The following is a 20,990-nucleotide window of genomic DNA, read 5'->3' as shown; positions in this document are numbered from 1 at the left end:
CACTTTGGCAAAAACTGCCTTGCAAAACATCTAAGTAGTATTATATGTGCAAGAAAAATGTGATGCATACAACTAATCGAGAATAACACCTCTCTTCATTGAGAAGAAGGTGAGGAGCTTCAGGAAACTTCCCGAGGCTCAAGCCGCAACATCATTCGCAAACTCACAGAGATTCCCTCACCCAAAAATCAACCCTTCATACCCTCAAAGAACACCATCTCTAAATAAATCGGCCTAAATCCATTTGACTTGAATATATTCAAACTAAAGATGAAATGAAAAGAAGACCCATGTACTATGTGGGCCTCCCATGTACATGTTGTACTCAAAATCCCGGAGCAAGATGGAAAGAGATACTCGGGGAATGTATCCGGGATCTCCTCATCCGATGATAGTATCATCCACCTCCATACTCAACACGTATAGCACTGCAATGGTGTCCCCTGCCGTGGAGTGGGCTTCTCCATGGTGGCGAAGTATGTACTGAATCTGCAGCTAATGGGTGGGAGGCCTGGATCCCTTGATGCAGAGGCATCTGGCTCTCCGGAGGGATCATGCTATCTTACTAGTGATGCCACGGGTGCGTGGCGCCAAAGGATCTTGCGAGCGGGTGGGGTGTAGTCTCTGACATGTATGATCCCCTGGACCCTGTGAAGCCTGGATAGTATTCTCTAGAATGGGCAAATGCAATTTGAAGAAGTCTGTAATAGATGTCTAAAAGGCATCTCGCTGAAAATGGTCTCCCAGTGGCACTGAAGCTCCAGTAGGTGCAGACCCAAGCATCTTGTCTCATAATGCATAACCCATGAGAGAGGGCTGAATCTGTCTCAAAGGAGACAATGAAATCTCCGGGCCAATCTCATAGTAAGATGGGCATCTGTTGAAAATGTAATGTTCCTCCATCTATCTCCACTTCCCTTGTCTTGCATACTCACAAAAAGGTATGAGCTGATTCGGCACATAGAGATGCCGGGCGTAAGCTTCTCACTATAGCGGATCGAAATGGGTGTTGGGTGCATTCTTTTCTTTGAATGGGTCAGAGCTATCCGCATTCAAAAAGAGTTGGGTGCATTCTTTTCTTTGAATGGGTCAGAGCTATCCGCATTCAAAAAGAGTTGGTACATACTGGTAGTAGTGCTCCCGGATGCCATATCTATAGACATGGGTGTCTCTTCGGGTATCACCTATTCTCTCTCATCGTCCGATGTCACCATATTTAGAGCGGTCAAGGTTCTTCTTGACCACAACAATACCCTCCACTGTGTGTGTGGGAGACTGTCTCGGTCACATTCTGGAGGCTAAAACCAATTTCCCTTCGAGGGGCAGGAGTCACATCGGAAAGGGGAATGCTTCCGGCATCTTGTGAAAAATTTCTTAATCCATCCCACCTCTTGGTCAAGGCACTGGCGAGGGTTTCATTCGTGCACGATGAAGGGTGGGTGGGATATGGGAAGCGAAAAAAATTCTTAATCCACCCCACCTCTTGATCAAGACACTGGCAAGGGTTTCATCCCCCTACACGACGAAGGGTGGGTGGGATATGGGAAGTGACAAATTTCTGGCTGAATTTCTTCACCAAAAGGCAAAGTTTAGATACCACCGTAACATGCAGAAGCTTAAAGACAAGATTATACTTTGATTAATGGAATTTAGCACCTTCAATCTTGATGATGAATAGCACAATATGAAGAGGATAGAGTGCAAAGAGAGAGGGAGAGGAAGAGAAACACAATATAAATATGGGTTCACACACACCGTACTCCTTGCTACTGACTCCTAGACCTAGACTGGTGCTCGTACACCCGATTGCAAGCCTAATAAGTGCCCGAAACACCTTTACATCATTCCACGGGGTTACAAAGATGTTCAGGACATGCACAACTGACCATGACCATGTACAGGACTTGTTCACTTGACCATGATGCTCTACATGGATCTCTGGCTGACTCGTCTCAGACAAGGGATCACAGGGGACCAAGTAACCATCATAGGCCTTGAACTTGTATTGTACAGATATGTTCACGCGGCATCCAAGTGCAGGATGCACGTGACACATGATTGTTGGCAGAGCCTGTATCAAGTCCTAAGTATGAACCTTGCTCCAGTGCAGTGAATCCAAGGTAAGGAGAGTGTGAAGGCAAAGTAAGGACAGTATGAAGGCTCTTGAATGGCAGAAAATCCAGGACTGAACTGGAGTTCAATTTGGATGCACAAGTATACAAAAGCTCTACCTTAGAAGTTGGTTGCACCAGGAGTCTCAACAGTTCTTGAAGTTTTTTAAAGCCAGATTAAGGCTATCCCGGTGCTTAAGGCTACCCTAAAGTGGGGTGCTTATTTCAACAACCTCAAATGCTTTGTTGACAAATCCACAGTCCCCTCTGCAATAACATCTTTGACAACACCTGAATAAGATGCAAGGATTGTGCATCTTCTAAGTTGTTTTTAAGCCGCGAACAGGAGGAAGTGCTTGGTGCCTAAGCATAAGCTTAAATGAGTGAACACGACCAGGCATGCCCTGAGCCCAATGTGAAGATGGATCAAACTTGTGCTAAATTACACATGCACCTCCCTATTAACGTTTAGCAAGTTTGTTAAAAATCTCTCTCCAAAATCTAACATGTCTAGACCTCCTAGCCCCTACCTGAACCCATGCTGACATGGCGCTAATCTGCCCTTTTCATTTCTGTTTCCCATTTTCCCATGACTATATCCACCAGTTGCCACCCTTTCATTGTACATAGTATAGCCTCTTGGGTCCTCTTCACGAGCTCTTCAAGTAATCACACATCTCTATAACTCATACATTCACCTCCTCCCTCCACCTACTACGTTTTCCAGCTCTTTGCACAGATGATGGTGCTCCTTCATGGTTCAAAAATGTTCATCACTATTCGGGCACAATAACCTTTTAAGAGATCCTCCTACCATCAGCATTCTTAAGCAGAAGCATTCTTAAGCAGAGAGACCCAGAGGCAGAGGCAGACATGCACTTACTCTTTCACAAGATTCACCAGTTGTTTATGTAGGCACTCGTCCCTTAGCTTGTCAACTTCCAAAGCAGCAGCATCCACTGCCTGGATTTCGACCAGATATCTTGTCTGTAGGCTTTTGACGATTGCTTTCGTTTTGTTTAATGTTACAGAATTTTCCTCTCGCTTCTTTTGGCTCTTTAACTGCACAGACTTTCTTTCCAGCTCAATCCTGATCAGTTCTCCAGCCTGAAAGGCGATACATTAATATTTGATAAGACATACTTAGAGGCATTTGAAACCTAGCATATAAAAATGTGAACTACTTTGAAGTTCAAAAAAAGCCAGTTTTACTAAAAAAGATATCACCTTTACTTCATCATGAAGCTTTTTCTCCCATGCCAGTAGCTTGTCTAAGGTCGATGCATGCGTTTCCTTTTCACCACCATGGAAAAAATCGATTCTCTCCCCATTTGTAAGTGGCAACTGAGGATTTCTACCCCAACTCATTACACGTAGTACTCTCAAAGAATGATCAAAAGAATCTGCATAGACAACATCGTTATAGTAGATCTCTCTCTCTCTCTCTCTCTCTCTCCATGGACAGTTTTGTATCACAACAGTGAGTTAGCTATGTTTATGTTTTCTTTCTTTTTTATTTTCCATTCCATGATGAGATATGCCATGGACATTATTGTACCACTTTGGTCTCATAGGCCCATTGGATCTTTAGTAGACGCTATATCTTTCTTTCTTATAAAGCGGGAGATGTACTAGACCCTGGGAACTACAGGACCATCATGATTGGCCATATATTGACCAAACTATACGGGGCAGTTTTGGAGGCAGAGCTGAGCACTCATGCAGAGGTTGGGGGATTGAGAGCAGCAGGCCAGGCAGGCTTCCGTCGAGCCTTCTCGACCATCGACCACATTTTTACATTGAGGTGCCTGATTGATCAGGCCAAGGCACGGAGGGAACGGCTCTATTGTTGCTTTGTGGATTTCCGCAAGGAATTTGATATTGTGCCCAGAGAGCGCCTCTTTCGGCGACTACAGACACTAGGCATACCTTCAGACATGATGTGGGGCATATACAGGCTATATGAGCAGGTCTTTGGGAGAGTCCGATGCCCAGGAGGTTTGTCCGACACAGTTGCTAGCACCATTGGTGTGAAGCAGGGGTGCCCGCTCTCCCCCACGCTCTTTGGGCTCTATATTGATGAGGTGGTCGATTACATCACACAGGGAGGAGGCTCTGGGAATGAGCTATCAGGTATTACTGTCCATGTTATGTTTTATGCTGATGACATCGTCTTGGTATCCGACACGCAGGTTGGGTTTCAAAGACACCTTGTGGCTCTTGATGACTTTTGCGCCCAGCAGGGTCTCACAGTGAACCTTGGGAAAACCAAGGTTATGATCTTCCACACCTCACCCGCAGTCAGGAGCCACACTACTCTCACATCAGCAGGAGGGCGGGTCGAGGTGGTGAGCTCTTGTGTTTACCTTGGCATCACATTTACTAGCTCAGCTGGACGCTTCTCCATGGCTCAGGCAGTCCGAGACAGAGTGTCCGGGGGTATGCTGTTAGAAGTCATCTCCTGTCTAGTTTTATACACCAGGGCCTTTGTTGTGGGTGTGCCCGCCCTTTTCCCATTTTTCCCCACTCTCCGCATTTTTCCCCTATTTTTCCCATTTTTTCTGAGGCTTGGGAGGGCTGCCAGAGGGTGCCAAGAGCAGTACAGTGCTGGCCGGCTGGATGTTTATCAGTCGTGGGCACTCTTGCTGCTGGCCGACTGGTTTTCATCAGTCGTGGACACCAGATTGCTGGCCGACTGCATTTATGCAGTCGTGGACCTTTTTATCAGTCGTGGGCTTTTCCTTATGCTGGCCGACTGCCCTCTAGGGAGGTATATATAGGTCCTCAGCCCCCATACCTCATTTGTATCATATCTCGGGATCTTCTTGTGTATATAGAGCAGAGTTACACGCCTACATCTCTCTCTCTCTTGTGCTGTTTTTCTGCCTGCGTTTTTTGCTCGTGTTCCCAGATTTGGTCATCATCTCCCCTGCATATTCTGACATGGTATCAAAGCCCTAGGCTCTAGATAGGTCTTGGGATTTGTGTGAGCAAGAGGGGGACTGTTTTGTGGCTGATTGGTGGACTGTTTTGGGCTGATCGGGAAGAGGAGAAGCAAGAGGAAGGCGGGCTGATTTGCTGGACAGCCACTTGCAGGTATCAGTTCTTCTTTGTTCCCACCCACCCACCCACCCTTTTCAGAGTACATCCCCGCTATGGCAGATCTGTTTGAGATGGCCGAGAGACATGTGAAGATCCCGACACTCCCCACGTTCCCGGTGGACCGTCAGTTGGACGGGAGCAACTACGGCATATGGAAGGTGGTGATGGAATCCGTTCTGGAGTCCTACAATCTCGCCGATTTCGTCGTTGTTGGTGTTCCACGGCCGGAAGTAGAGGAAGGGGAGTTACCGTCAACCCGAAAGGACCGGGAGGCCCAGACACAGATGTGGGATCGTGTCAACGCCAGGGTCCGTTCGTTTATTTTCCTCAACTGCACACCGCAGGTAATCAATCATGTAAAGCATATGACGCTGGCCAGAGGTATATGGCAGCATTTGGCCTCACTTTACAACAGGGTATCGCCCATGAAGAGGATTTCCTTGGAAGTACAGATGCGGGTTATGAGCCCTGCAAAGTTGTCGACGATGCGGGAGCATATTAACAAGCTGCAGGCTCTTCAGCAAGAAGTTCTTCAGGCTGGGAAGGAGATATCGTCAGAGGACATGGCCATCACATTGCTGTCACATTTGCCCTCTTCGTACTCAGCATTTTACTCGTCTTTGATTACCAGTGGCAGGCTCAGCACCATCACGTGGGAGGAGCTTGTGCCCATGGTCTTGGACCAGGAGGAACGATTCACGAACCCTCCTCAAGGTGGAGGTTCGGAGGCCTTTACTGGCCGCCAACGGTCGAAAGGCCGTAACTCAGGCAAAGAGAAGGCTTCATCGGAGAAGTCTTCTGAGAAGAAGTCCGACGCTGACCGCGAGAAACTGAAGGCAGAGAGGACCTGTAATGATTGTGGCGAGAAAGGCCACTACTGGAGGCAGTGTCCCAAGCGGAAGACCGAGAAGGGTGAAGACTCCTCAGCAGCAATCATGAAGACTCCGGCTTTTGTGCACCTGGAGGTGATGGACACCGATGCTTCATTTTCTTCAGGCAGGGAGGAGATTGGAGGACTCTCCGCAACGGATACTCGGGAGTGGATTCTCGATAGTGGTGCTTCCAGGCACATGACTCCTTCCTGTTCCGGTTTAAAGGATCTCTACAGGTGTTCTGGTCATATTCTTACTGGGGATACATCCACTATCCCAGTTCATAGTGAGGGCAGGATGGAGATAGTTCCCGATGGCAGAGGGGGGAAGCATTCCTCCCAGGTGTTGTATGTTCCGGCACTTGGTTTTCATCTGTTGTCACTGCATCAGGTTTGCAAGACTGGCGTACGGGTGGAGTTTGATGAGCATTTTGTTGCTCTCCGGGACAAAGCAACAGGCCAAGTGGTTTGGGAAGGTGGAGTGGAGAATGGAGTTTACAGGCTTTCAGCACTCTCTCTCCCAGGTCCTCAGGATTGTGATGGGTGCCAGTCTGGTAATGGCTACTCAAGTGTGGATACGCTGCAGGTGTGGGCTTTCCGAGACCAGGTGGTGGATAGCTTGCCAGTAGATGGCAGCAGTTGGCAGGAACTTTCCAGTACTGAGGTTGGTAGTTCTTGTGTTCGTGAGTCAGAGGAAGCTGAACAGGTCACTTATGCTCTGATGTCTCGTCGTGTTCGGGACATAGAACTTCCAGTAGTTGAGGATGTTCTTTCCACGGGGACCTTTCGGAAAGCCAGGCAGGTGACAGGTGATTACTTGCAGAAGGAGGTGGTTTCTCCAGGCTTTGTGGTTCCGGATTTAGAGGGGGTGGTTGACAGGTTTCATCAAGTTTCCAGGACTTGCTTGTGCACCGTAACAGGTGTTGATCCTTGTGAGCAGTGTGATGTCTCTGTGACTCAGAAGCTGTATGGTTCATTGATCTGGTTGATGGACACCGGATTGGACGGGAGCTTCCGGATGAGGCGGTTGAGCTCATGGTTGCAGATGTCTCTTTGTGAGGCAGGATCGCGTTTCCTGTGGTTTCTGCGGCATGCGAAGGATCATGGACTCTTGTACACAGGAGGGGGATTGTTGGATGGAGTCCGACTCCACGGTTGGAGTGACTCGGTTTGGGGAGGAGATCCGGACACGAGGAAATCTACTTATGCCCCAGGAGCAGTTTTACGGAGCACGAGGAGGTTACATTGCAGGTTTGGGCTTCCACTGGAGGAACCCTTGGTCATCCAGAGGCACTTTGTTCGTGAACAGATTGTTGCTGATGACATCTTGCTGGAGTTCTGTTCGACGGAGGTGAAACCAATCCCGTCAAGTGGGAAGGACTCCGTTGGACACCCACACGCTTAATAGCACAACTTTAAAACCACAAATTTGAAATGGACAACTTAAAACAACTTGAAAATTAAATGAAATGAAATGGAAAGATGGACACCAGCACTGGGGCCGGAACGGGCCGACCCCCCCCTCAATATATGATATATTTATTGGGAGTATTTAATGAATACAATGCTCCATGGGTTCTGAGAACCAGATAATGTCCATGTACATATGAAAACAGTACCAAACAAGTAGGCTCGGATTTCGATGAAGAAAACTCGAAGCAGAACGACCACTAGTGTGGTCCAATCTCTACGGTCCTGTGCTTTCACTGGACTCCGCGGAGAGCGCCTCACTGGTGTTCCGAGACCACGCACAAACAAGCGCTCTCGTACTAACGCCTGGCTCTCCCGATCTCAGCACCTTTGGACCGAGGTTCGCCAATACAGCTTGGACAACCTGGCACCGAACGGGTGTGGCCGTAGAGGGATGAATCCCTTATCAGATTTAAACATAAAATACTTTATTCAAATCTGAAAATCACTTACTTGTAGATGGTTGATAGAAAACCAAAACTTGTGGTGTTTGTGTAGACTATGAAGCCACCCTTGTCGAAGAAAGAGTTGCCTCAAATAGTAGCATCAAGACAAGCACCTCCACGAAGGGTACAGCCGCCTGCTGTGAGAGAAGAAGCATCCACTTGCAAAGGAGGAGAGGCTTGGCTGCAGTGTAGAGGAACCCAAACAGAGTTGCCTGAGGGCAGTGTTCTTACTGGCCGGAACACAAGCACATAGCCCCAGCCGTCTGTAGGGACATGCGTAGCTTGGAGAGATGCAGCCGGTAGAAGATGAGCAACCCGCAGCCGGAAGAGGATGGGCAACCTGCAAGTACTGTCACCTGGGAGAGTAGCCGCCTGTAGAGAGTCAGGCGCAGCCCACTTTGCAGTAAAGTCAGCCGCCTGTAGAGAGTTTGGTTGCAGCCAGTAGTGCAGAGTCAGCCGCCTGTAGAGAGTCAGGCGCAGCCAGCAGCAGAGTCAGCAGTCCCCTGCACGTTTCCACGCAGCCACCAGCAGAGTATTCAGCCGCCTGTAGAGGGGCAGGCGCAGCAGAGGGGATTCAGCCAGCAGCACTCGCCTGGGAGCAGAAGCGCATACAAACCAGCAGTCGCCTGAGGTAAACATGCGCAAGGAAGGGTGGTCGCCAGTTCTCTACGTAAGAGGGAAGCGATGATGCTCATGGAGGGAGTCCTTTTTTTTAATAAATTAAAGCGAAGTTTTACTTTGGTCATACCCACGTTTGCATGTGGGGGATTAGTGGGGGTAGGTGACCATGCCCACCCCCACACTCACTTAAAAGTGGGGCTCCCCACCTTGGCCCCAAAGTGGGTGCCCAAAGGGGGTGCCCACTTTTAAATAAGTGTGAACCCCTAACCTTATAAAATAAAGGGGTTAGAATAAAATAACATTAAAACAACATGGACCATATACTTACCACCTGTTCACATGCACTGAAACTCGTCAGAATACAGGGCAGACTTCACGACTCACTGGCAGGCGTCCCCGCTCAGTAAGTAACACGTCAGGCAGGCAAACACACAAATACATGTCATGCGAAAACAGTTTCAAACATGCAAATCATGTGTGCATGTGCAAATAGTAACATGGACATATCTCCCGTTCATGGAACAAGTACAAAATATCTGTCGGCACAAAACTGGCACGACATAAAACATAAAAACCTGGTCTTCCTATGGAGTGACAGTCCCATAGGTAAGACACAGTTCCAGGCACGAGTTTCCCTATGGTGTGACAGTCCCATAGGCAAAACACGGCACGAATACTGGCTCTTCCATGGCGTGACAGTCCCATGGATCGAACACAGTCCAGGTCATACACGGGTGGCACTGATCTGGCTCCCGTCCATACGACACCATCCTGCTAACACACAGGTGGCACCAGTCTGGCTCCCGTCCATGTCAGCAAAATACTGGCCTCTTCACATGAGACACCGGCCTGGCCAGTGAACGAGACGCAAAAACTAGGAATGGACCAAATGGTCGGCCAATTGGTGACATCCCCCCGGGCTTCTAAAGAGTTGACCTCAACTTAAAAGCCTCAAGATATGCCTGCAACAATTGCGGATAATCTGCAAAATAATCCTCATTTACCCATTTGGCATCAATAGGCAAATAATTCTTAAACTTCACAAGGTATCTCCTGGAAAGCTTTCCTGCAGGTAGCTTTCTCTCCTTGTGAAAAACAATCTGTTCTGGCTGGAGGATCTCCTCAAGCTCTTCAATTTCTGGCGGATCTTCTGTGACAAGCTCATCAGGATCTTTTTTTTTTTTTTTTTTTCCCCGGAAAAAAGATCCTTCTATTAGTTAATGAGAAAACGCCATATGGCTACAAAGCTCACCTCGCAAGGAGGGATAAAACACAATGAACACCTGAGCTTCCCCCCGTGGCTGGCCGCTCTCTGGGGGGGGCTACCTAGTAATACATGAAGGAGGTGAGAAAAGCCAAACTGGCGGCCGATAGTGCCAAATGACATCCTCGTCCCTCGCGGTGAGGAAAGGGCCAGGCTGCCAAGTGCGGAGGAAAGCCTTGCGGCGCCCTCTCATGCGATCCGAGTCTCCCTGGAGTTTCCCCCAGTGTCCTCTCAAGGTGTGGATGATGTCCACCCAGAGGGCCTGTATGACCTCCGCCGGTGGAGTCGTCTGGTGGTCAATGGCCTCCCTGCATCGGGCTCTCCATATGTGCCAGGCCGTCATGCTGCTGATCAACTCCCATCTCTGCCCGACCCCCTCCTGAGAGGCTGCCGAGGAGAAGTCTGGTGTCGGAACCACCGCCATCGCCCTGTCAGAGACCTGGATGGTCACACTGCCAGGAGCGTCCTCATATCCAAGTGCAGGGCCGCTATCCGTGGCCCAAGCTACCGCACCCCATGTCACCAACATCTCCCCTGGAGAACCTGCAAAAACCATCCTGAGAGCGCGCTGCCAGACCTGCTGTGCCTGTGGGCAATCCCATAAGCAGTGCCGCTGTGACTCCTGTGCATGATCGCACCGAGGGCAGGACGCTGGGTGTCTACCAAAAGCAAGCCAAGCCCCCACAGCCAATCCTCTATGCGCTGTGAGCCAGAGAAAAAGCGTCACCTTCCGGGGACGGAAGCTGGCCCAAAGGCGCTGCCAGAAGTCCCTAAGAAAGGCAGGGGAGAGCCCCTGTCTCGCCGCCAATGCTCGGCCGCTGCCGGGGTGCTCTCTATCCTGTGTCTCTGAATCCGCCGCCCCAGCCTCGCTGTGTACTGAAAAAAGGGAATGGCAGGGCTGGTAGGGGCCGAGTAGGGATCTCGCCAAAACCACTCCCCTGGGTCCCACTGAAGGCGAATAAGAGGCTTGCTGTCCCAAGCCCAGAGTCTCCAAGAACAATCCTCCCCTATCGAGGCCGGTGAGGGGTCTACATACCACTGTCTCTGATGAAAGCCGACCACCCGAATCCTCTGAAGGATACAACCCTGGAACCCATCCAAATCTAGTCGTGACCTCTGAAGCTGGCCACCCTCTCCCACCTCGAAAGTGAGTGGGGCGACTCTCTCCGCTGTGCCGCAGACCGCTAGGAGGATCTCATGCCGAGTAAAGACACCCATCCACTGTGGAGGTGAAGGGTCCTGTACTGGGGTCCGCCACTCCCGGGGGATGGCCGCCTCAATATCCTGTCTCATCAACTCTCTGCCCCTCATCCCACTGAGTCTCCTCTCCTGAGCCTCTGGAGGCAGCTGCTGAAAACATATCCAGTCGTCTAGGGACTGGGCTGGGCCGGAGCTCAACGGGCCCCACAACACGTGAGACCGCGAGCCAACCATATGGCCACTGGGGAGACGAATCAAGGGGTTCCAGATCAATGGCTGCCTCAGGCGCTCCTCATCGGTGCCCGGGGGAGTCTGGAAGAGTGCCGGCCTCAGATGCGCCCAGGCCCTCAGAAGGCTGGCTGCAAAACGCTCCTCGAAGCCAAGGCCCACTCCTCTGGAGCGCTGCTCCGTAAAGATCCACCTGATGCTGGGGTTCCAGGGGCCGCTAAGAGACGGAGTGCGGCTGAGCATCCTGGAAACAAGAAGCTCCTTCCACGGCTCAACACCTGGCAGGAGACCACGAACTACCAGCTTGCCAAGCAAAGCTCGGCTTTGGCAAATAGGATCTACAATGCCCAAGCCGCCTCTCTCCCTCGGCTGAGTGATCACAGCCCATGCCACCTTTGCCCTAGCGGGTCGCCCATCGCCTCCGGACCAAAGAAAGTTCCTGATGAGCCTCTGCACCTGGCCGATGCACGCCCGAGAGAAGGCCCAGCAGGAAGTGATGTACCACATGGTAGCGAGCAGAACCTGGTTGGCCACCACTACGCGGCCAGCCAGAGATAAACGAGCAGTACTCCAATACAGAAGCTTCTTCCGAATGCTCAGAAGAAGGGGGGCTATCTGCTGCTCCGGAGATATATCAATGCCCACATAGCAGCCCAAATAACGCACTGTAGTGCCGGGGGGCAGCCACTGAAAACCATCAACTGGCCTCCAAGTCGGGGGGGGCATAGAACTGACCCACAGCCCACACGACTTGTGCCAGTTGATCAAAGCGCCCGAGGCTCTGCAAAACCTGTCCATGGCTGAGGCGAAGCGGCGGAGGTTCTCCTCACCTCCCTGAAGATAGACAGCAGTGTCATCCGCAAACTCCGAGTCTAGGAGCTCCTCCGAGGTGCGGATGGGAAGCTGGAGGCCCCTCAAACCTGTATCCTGTGCCGTCAAGAAGGTGCTCATGGCCTCCGCCACAAAAAGAAAAAGAAAGGGCGCCAAGGGGCACCCCTGCCGCACCGAGCGCGAAAGCTGGAACCTCTCTCCGCACACACCCTGTATCAGCACCTGGCTATGAGCCGAAGTGTAGAGTGCAGATACCCCACGGATCCACTGAGGGGGGAAGCCCATCCTCTCCATAGTGCCTTCCAAGAAGGCCCAGTCCACCCGATCATATGCCTTCTCGAAGTCGAGAAGGAGCACCGCCAAATCCTCCTGCCGCAATCTAGCCAAGGCCGTAGCCTCCCAGAAAGAGAAAATGTTATCCAGAATGCTCCGATCCTGGATGAAGCCTGTCTGCGTGGAGTGGATGATGTCCGGAAGGTGAGGCTGAAGCCGCCTGCTGATCGCCTTAGCTAGGACCTTGTAGGCCGTGCCTAGCAAGGTGATCGGTCTCCACTGTCTAATCTCCAGTCTGTCTCCGCCCTCTTTGGGGATCAAGTGAATCAACCCCTCTGCAATGCTGTCCGGCATGACTCCCGTCTCCATAATCTCCTGGAATGCCAATCTGAAGCCCCTATGAAGGAGGCCCCAGTACCTCTGGAAGAAAGCCACTGAAAGACCGTCCTCTCCTGGGCATTTGCCCCGCGGTAATGCCTGAAGAGCCTCCTCCAGTTCCGTATCCGAGAAGGGGGAGAGAAGGGAGTGCTGCAGATGGGCCGGCACAACCGGTCTCGTGAAGCTCCAGACTGCCTCCCTAGCCTCTCTCACCCTGTCGTCTGCCGGCTCAGCAGAGAGAAGAACCCTGTAAAAATCTGTGGCTATCGCCCGCACCCTGGGGGGATCCACCACAACCTGGCCATCAGCCTGACGAAGCCGCCTGAGACCCTCTCGTCTGAAGCGAGGCCCAGTCGCCTCAAAGAAATCCCGAGTCACTCTATCTCCAGCCTGAGTCCAAAAAGAAGACCGAGCATGGAATCGGAACTCCACCCGCCTCTCCTCGATGGATCTGATCTCAGTGCGAGCTGTCTCCATCTGCTCAGAGATCCAAGGGCTCAGAGGATCTCTCTCCTGGAGTCTCTGGAGAGACGCTAAACTCCTCCGTAGGCTCCTCTCCTGCTCCCTGAAGGCCTCCAGACGGTCCAAGGCAGCCAGTCTGAGCATCCGACTAATCTCCTGCAAGCCACTGGCAAGATCACTGGCTGCCGAGCCTCTCCTGAACTGTAGCTCCTGCCAGACCTGCTCAACTCTGAGCGCGATCTCAGGCTCCTCTATGAGACAATCAGGAATCCGGACGCTCTGGCCCCGCTCTCCTCTCGTAGGGTCCTCAATCTGGAGAAGCACTGGGAAGTGGTCTGAAAAGGAGGAGCCAGCAAGTATGCCCACAGTGCCGCCTCTATCACAAGCCCACTCATCAATGTAGAATCTGTCGATGCGGGAAAGGTTAACGCCTGTGGCTCGTCTATCCGAGCGCGAGAAAGATAGACTCCCCTGCAACCTGCCAAACTCCGGGAGAGTCCACGGATCCTGGCCTCTCACCTGTAGCACTAGCTCCTCCCAGGCAGCTAGCTCTGGCCCATGAATGGTCTCCTGGCTGCCCCCCATCCTATCCTCTGCGTCCTCCAGCATGTTGCAATCCCCTCCTAGGCACCAGTGGTCTGCCAAGGGGAGGGACTGCCTGATGGTGCTCCAGAACTCGGCTCTCCCGGACGCCCCGTTAGGGGCGTAGAAGTTGAGGAAGCCAATGCGGTCTTCCCCAACCCGAAGGATGACCCATTGCGCTCGACCCTGAACCAGAGTGCCAGAGTCCACAACCTCAGAAAGAAGCTGCTCGCTGACTGAGATGCATACTCCGCCCTGGTTCCCCTGGGGGCCATATGCCGGGGACCAAAAAGTGTGACTCCTGCCTGGCAAGATCTTCCCGCAGATGCGGGTACGCCCGGCAGAAAGGTGGTGCTCCTGGATGAAAAGAATATCTATGGGTCCTCCAACGAGAGCCCTCTGGATCTCCTGACGAAGTCTGCCCCGACCAATGTGGCAGCGATGTCCACCGAGACCCTGGATGTTCCATGAGAGGATCCTCATGGATGAGCTGAGGCAAGTGAAGAAGCCGCCACTGGCTCACCCCTCTCAGCCGGCCCGGATGATCTGCCCTCCACTCTAGGAGTCTTGGGCGCCGGCTTGGAGGGAGAATAATCACTGTCTGTCCGGGTGCGGAGTCTCTCCAGAAAGAGGGTGACCTGTGTCTGAGTCCAGCCCCACTCCGCCTTCGCCCTATCCAGAGCATAGGCGTGAGACCAATCCTCTGCATATAAGTACCTAAAGGAAGGCTGCACCCTCGGGGCGGCATGGAGGAGAATCAGTAGCACCGCCTCAACTGATGTGTGGACCGGATCCACCCGCCAATCTCCTATACCAAACAGGCTCATGCGGGCTGAGTGAAGTCTGGTCTGCAGTAGATCCGTGAGCCCCAGGTCGCTGAAGTGGTGAGAAAACTCCAGTATCTGGTCACGCAGAACTTCCTCTACAGAGCTGCAATCCCAGGCTGTGTCTGGGGCAACGCTGAGAGGAAAGGAGAAGGCCACCATGCTGCTCACCACTGAAGGAGAACGCGAGGGATGGCACACCACGCAAACTCGCAGGGGCGCGACCAGAGTCTCGAATGGGCCAGCATCCAGCTGGAGGCACCTGAAAAAACTGTAATCCACTGGTAGCCCCATCACTCGCGGGGGCCCCCCAGGGGAGGCTGGGGCGAACTCTGTGGCGGGTGAAGCGAGGATCGCCATCTCCACCGGCCCGGAGTGGCGGTGAAACAACCGCTGGACTGAACTCTGGCCTACCCAGCTGCGCTGCCCCGGGGCAGTGGGTGGTCTGGCGAAGTATCCTGGAGAGGCTGAGGGAGGGATGGGGGCGCGCGGCGAGGAGGGGGGAGAGCGAGGGGAGGATGGAGAGGCATCTGCCAGAGGATAGGAGTCAGGGGGGGCCGCCGGGGGAGGAGGGAGGGGGGGGGCGGGGGGGGGGAGGGGGGGAGGAGGGAAGAGTGCTCTCCGGGTGGGGGGGAGGGGAGCCGGGGGTCGCAGAGTGCGGCCGGGGATCCTCAGGGAACTGCTCCAAGGAGGGGGCGGGGCCCCCCGCGGGGGGAGGCGGGAGTGGGGTCTCCACGTGGGAGACTCCTCCATCGGCCTCAGCAACGGGCACTGAGACTGAATCCTCATCCATCGGGGTGGGACCTACCGGCCGCCTATCCCTGACTGGAGCATAAATGCGGGTAGGTGCCTGTGGGCCAGCCGGAGTCACCCGTCCACCATCCTGTCCGCCAGCCTGCGCTGCCTGCTGGCGTCTGCGACGGTCCCTGCGAGCCGGGCGTTTCCGCCGGCGAACCTCCTGCCAGCCTCCAGCCTCCTGAGTCTGTGCGGCATCCTCCGCCGGAGCCTGCTCGTCCGATGGTGGCGCCTGCTGTGACGAGCCAGAGATGTCCGGTCTCGGAGGTGGATGGCCACCTCTCGGGTCTCCCGCAGGGGGTCCAGAGGCAGCAAAGCGTGAAGGATTAGCCCCCTTGCGGGGACAGGAGCGTGCGAGATGGCCCATCTCCCGACATATGAAGCACTGACCGGGGAGGCCCGAATACTCCACGCGCTGAATCAGATGTCCTCCAGAAAGACAAGGGAGGAGGATCGTCTTCGGGAGGGACTCCGGTGACGAAACAACAACACGAATGGCCGGGAGTCCTGCTGCCCGAGCAACCACTGAAGCCGCGGTCTGTGGCACCTCCACCACCTGCCCGAAAGCCTTGCCTATGGCCGGCAGGAGGGGCAAGTACTCCCTTCGGAGACCTGGAAAGCAGACGGTGATGGGGAATCCAGTCGCGCCTGCCAGTGGATCAGACGATGGGTCGAAACCGTGTGTCCATCGCGCCAAGAACGCCCGAGAGGAGCGTAGGGCAATGGGGCTCCGAGCCAGCACCCTCTGAGCTGCTGGTGGGGACTCGAACTCCACCTGGTAGTAGCCGCGGCCTAAAAAATCCACGCTGACGATTCTGGCAGTCTCGCCGATGAGGCTACCCTGAAGTAGGTCGCGTAACTCTCTCCGCATTGGGCGGCTACCCACCACCTTGCAAACCAAGGAGGAGGCCTCCAAAGAAGAAACGGAGGACGCGAGAAGCTGCTGCTCTGCATCTGAGAAGTCTAGTCGAAGACCTGTATCGGTCGGGGCTGACGGAGAGGCTGCCATGGAGTCCTCCTAGGGGAAAAAGACCAGGTACTGGCTGAATCGACGAGACGAACCCAAGAAAGACCACGCCACTCCGCTGAAGACGCCGAAAAAACAAAAAGGGGGGGGGGGGATGGGGGGGCTGAGGCAGGGAGATAGGGAGAGGCAGGGACGGGGGGCGGAGAAGCCGACGACGCAAGGAGGGGGGGGGAAAGGAGGTGGAAAAAGGGGGGCGGGGGGGAGGGAGAGAGGCGGAGGAAGAAAGATGGCGAGGGGGGGGCTGCGCAGAGAAGGCGAGAAAGGGGGGGGAAGTGGAGGGCGGCGCGGAAGAGGGAGGCCGGGGGCGGAAGGGTCTGGCTCAGGCGGGGGGCAGAGGGGGGCAGGCGGGATGAAGGCGGAGGGGAGGAAGGGCTGCGGGGACAGGCGGGTGAAGGCGGAGGGGAGGAAGGGCTGCGGGGACAGGCGGGTGAAGGAGGAGGGGGAGGAGGCGGCGGCGACTGCGAAGGGGGAGGCGCAGGGGGCAGCGGGCTACACGCGCTGCAGCGACCAAGCTCATCAGGATCTGGCCCCACATATTTCCGAAATAGACTCACATGAAAAGCATTGTGAATCTTCCAATGACTAGGTAGAGCAAGCCTGTAGGACACTTCATTGATCTTGTGAATCACCTTGAAGGGTCCATAATAGCGAGGAGAAAGCTTAGGATATGATCCTTCTCGTCCTGGCCTCTTCCGAAGCCTAGCCTTCTCAAATTTCAGCAATACCCAATCACCTTCTTTGACTTCCATGTCCCTTCTATGCTTGTCAGCAGCCATTTTATGCTTATCCTGAGATCTTGCAATGGCTGTCTGCACCTGACCAAAGGCAACATCCAAGTCACGAACATATTCATCAGCTGCAAGAATCTCATCCTTTGTACGAAGGATGGGTGGCAAGACCACTCTGCCATAAATAATCTCAAACGGAGCCTTTCCTGTGGAAGCATGGATCGTATTGTTGTAGGCAAACTCAACAAGTGGAAGATACTTCTCCCATGCACTCTTTTGATCTGCTACATAACACTTCAACAAATCCAACACAGCTGAATTTGCAGCTTCACTTTGGCCATCCGTTTGGGGATGATAAGCTGATGAAAACTCAAGCTTAGTACCCATATTATCAAACAAAGCCCTCCAAAATAGGCTTGTAGTCCTGGGATCTCTATCCCCAACAATGGATTTAGGCATACCATGATGCTTGAAAATATTAGCAAGAAAAAGCTTCACCATATGATCAGCTTTAATGGTTTTCTTGACGGGCAAGAAATGAGCTTGCTTGCTAAACCTGTCCACAATAGTCCAAATAGCATCATTCCCATGCTGGGATCTAGGCAAATCCATAATAAAATCCATCGAGATACTTTCCCAAGGTTGCGAGGGAATAGGCAATGGCTGAAGCAAACCTGGAGGCTTTTGCCTATCAAATTTCACCTTTTGGCAAGTGATACATGCACGCACAAAAGCCTCAATGTCTTTACGCATGCTTGGCCAAAAGAAATACCTCTGAATCATGCGAGTAGTAGGCATAATACCTCTATGATCAGCATAAGGTGGAGCATGACATTCGTCCATAACCTTTGGACGCAAATCCTTCACCACACATAGGCAATTATCCTTCATGAGATAACCCTCGTTGATAACATAAGAGGCATGTGAATGACCAGCCATCAAATCAGTCCATATATGGCAAAAATCAGCATCCAAATGATACAAATCTCTCATAGCAGATAGATCTCCATGAGAGGCCACTGAGACTGCAGCAATATAAGGCCTCCTAGATAGTGCATCGGCCATCACATTTTTCTTTCCTGGAGTATGCACAATCTGAAAATGAAACATGGAAAGAAAATTTGCCATTCTCATCTGCTTCTCTGAAAGCTTAGTTTGAGATAGAAAGTATCTCAAGCTTTGATGATCTGTCTTGACTACAAATTCAGCCCCAAGAAGGTAATGTTTCCAAATCTTTAAGGCGTGAATTACAGCCAAGAGCTCTTTCTCATAGATATCCATATGAAGCTCAGCATCATGCAAACGATGGCTCTCGTATGCAACTGCATGCCCTTCTTGATTTAGGACAGCTCCTATGCAATCACCACAAGCATCACATTCAACCACGAATGACTTGTGCAAGTCAGGAACAATCAATACTGGACCACATATGATCGCATGCTTGAGCTGCAAGAAAGCATCCTGTTCCTTTGAAGTCCATTTGAAAGCAGTTTTCTTCTTCGTGAGGTCATGTAGAGGAGTGGCAATCATAGCAAAATGCCTTATGAAACGCCTGTAGTACGAACATAATCCCAGAAAACTACGTACTTGATGTACATTTTGCAATTCGGGCCAATTCCGAATAGTCTCTATCTTTGCAGGATCCATTGTAACTCCATCCTTGGATACAATATGACCCAGATAATGAATCTCTGAAAGGAAAAACTCACTTTTCTTGGCATTGACGAAAAGTTTATGCTTCCGCAACTCTTCGAACACTGTGACCAAATGAGTTCTGTGTTCCTGCTCATTCTTGGAGAAAACCAAGATATCATCAAAGAAGACTCCTGTAAACTTGCGATGGGGTCGGAATATCCTATCCATCATACGATTAAAAGTAGCAGGAGCATTGGTGAGACCAAAAGGCATTACCAAGAATTCATATAATCCGAAGGCTGTCCTGAATGCAGTCTTATGGACATCTTGTGGCACCACGCGTATCTGGTGATAACCACTCTTCAAATCAAGTCTGCTAAAGCAAGCGGAACCATCAAGCTTATCCAAGATATCATCAATACGTGGAATTGGAAATCTGTTCTTGATGGTAAGCTTGTTCAAAGCTCTATAGTCCACACACATACGGAATGATCCGTCCTTCTTTTGAACTAGAAGCACAGGAGAGCAGTAAGGTGAGGAACTGGGCTGAACCAAACCTTTCTCTAAAAGCTCGTTTACCTGCTTCATAATTTCTTCGTGCTGTGCGGCACTCACTCGGTATGCGGGTTTGTTAGGAGGAGAACTACCTGGCACAAGATCTATGCGGTGATCTTCGGGCCTTTGGGGAGGTAATTCACCTGGCAACGAGTCAGCAAAACAGTCGTTGAATGCATTAAGAAAATTCAGCCTATCATTAGATATAGCATCCACATTTTGACGATTTGGCACAAGACTATCACGCACAAAAACCAAGTACGCAGAAAGACTCTTTTTCATTGCTTTATTAATTTGGATGTGTGATACAACTGGGATAGAATCCCCTTCTTTGCCAGCATCAATAAAATGCATGCGGCCTTTATGCATAAAGGAAATCATATTAGACTTGTAGTCTTTGCGGGGCTCAAGCCTATGGTGCCACGGCTTGCCCAACAATACATCACATCCATTCAATGGAGCAACTAAGAAATGCTCATTATCAAGATAGCCCTGTATATGGATACGCAACTTCCCAATCAAAGGGGTAACCTGCACCTCTTTACCAATAAATGCAGCTTCGGCTTCAATCTGAGGTCCCATGTTTTCAACCTCGATACCCAATGCAGCTGCCATTTGCATAGAGATGAAATTGTCAGTTGCACAGTCATCAAACATGAAAAGTGCGGGCTGATCCTTGATTTGCCCCCAAGCCTTGCAAACCATTCGCTCTTTTGCATCATGACCTGTATTACCTTGCACATCAGGAACTGCATGAACATTTGCTTTGGTATGCTTGTCCTCGTGCTTTGGTTTACGATCTGGGCATTGCCGAAACATGTGGTCTTTGCTACCACAAGAAAAGCATTTTCCATCCTTAGCATATTGCTCTCTTTGCTCCGGGGTTAGTCCAAATTTGTTCTTCCTTGGGCCCTGTTCTTTAGATGTGTTATTTTCAGCTTTACCACCCTTGTAAGGCTCCCGGAAGTTCTTTTTAGATGGCTGTCCGCCCTTTTGCTGATTTGGGGCAGCCTTGTCCTTCGCCTTGGAACCTCCTTGATCCTGCTTGATCTTGAGCACTAATTGCTCTGTGGCAAGGGCAGAAGCTGTGAGTTGTTGCAACGTATGTTTTGGGTGCAATTCAATACCCGATCTATATGCAGGTTGCAGTCCAGAACGAAACTTCCTCTTTCTTTCATCCTCTGTGATTTGCATGAAGGGAGTCACTTCTAGCAACACTTTCCAGAATTTATTAACATACTGTTGCACACTCTCATTATCTTTTTGTTCCAGCCTGTCCCACTTTTGAGTGAGAGTTTGCTCCGCATTGGGTGGCAAGAACTGAGCATAAAATCTATCTTTGAATTCCTTCCAAGTAGAGATGGGATCCTTGGTGATCTTTTCAGTGATCCACCAATGGGCAGCAGTCCCTTTCAAAAACATGCTAGCATGGCGCACCTTTGATTTTTCTGTGAAATCCTCATCGCTAAAAGCAATGTCGAACTGTGCCACAAACGCTAGCACCTTAGAAGCATCATGTTCACCATGAAAGACATCAAATTTGACAGATTTATCACCTGCTTTGAACTCCTTGAGCTTCTTGGCATG

The 20,990-nt window shown here is 51.6% G+C and overlaps 1 protein-coding gene across 1 annotated transcript in view; it reads right to left on the bottom strand.

Annotated features, from left to right (window-relative positions):
• Positions 1–20,990, bottom strand: part of LOC147604609 (protein ALTERED PHOSPHATE STARVATION RESPONSE 1-like) — a 43,793-nt gene that overhangs the window by 2,728 nt on the left and 20,075 nt on the right. Inside the window, exons 2-3 of the mRNA XM_086795041.1 lie at positions 3,339–3,514; positions 2,995–3,218 (exon numbers count right to left, since the gene is read on the bottom strand). Of these exons, the coding sequence (XP_086651167.1) occupies positions 2,995–3,218; positions 3,339–3,514 (400 nt within the window). The remainder of the gene's footprint in view (positions 1–2,994; positions 3,219–3,338; positions 3,515–20,990) is intronic.

The sequence above is a fragment of the Cibotium barometz genome, chromosome 61 (genome assembly GCF_041138505.1).
Source record: "Cibotium barometz isolate CiBa-2024 chromosome 61, ASM4113850v1, whole genome shotgun sequence".
In the NCBI taxonomy this organism is placed as follows: domain Eukaryota; kingdom Viridiplantae; phylum Streptophyta; class Polypodiopsida; order Cyatheales; family Cibotiaceae; genus Cibotium; species Cibotium barometz.
The sequence above is the reverse complement of the archived record's forward strand: the minus strand, read 5'-3'. Positions and strand labels throughout refer to the sequence as shown.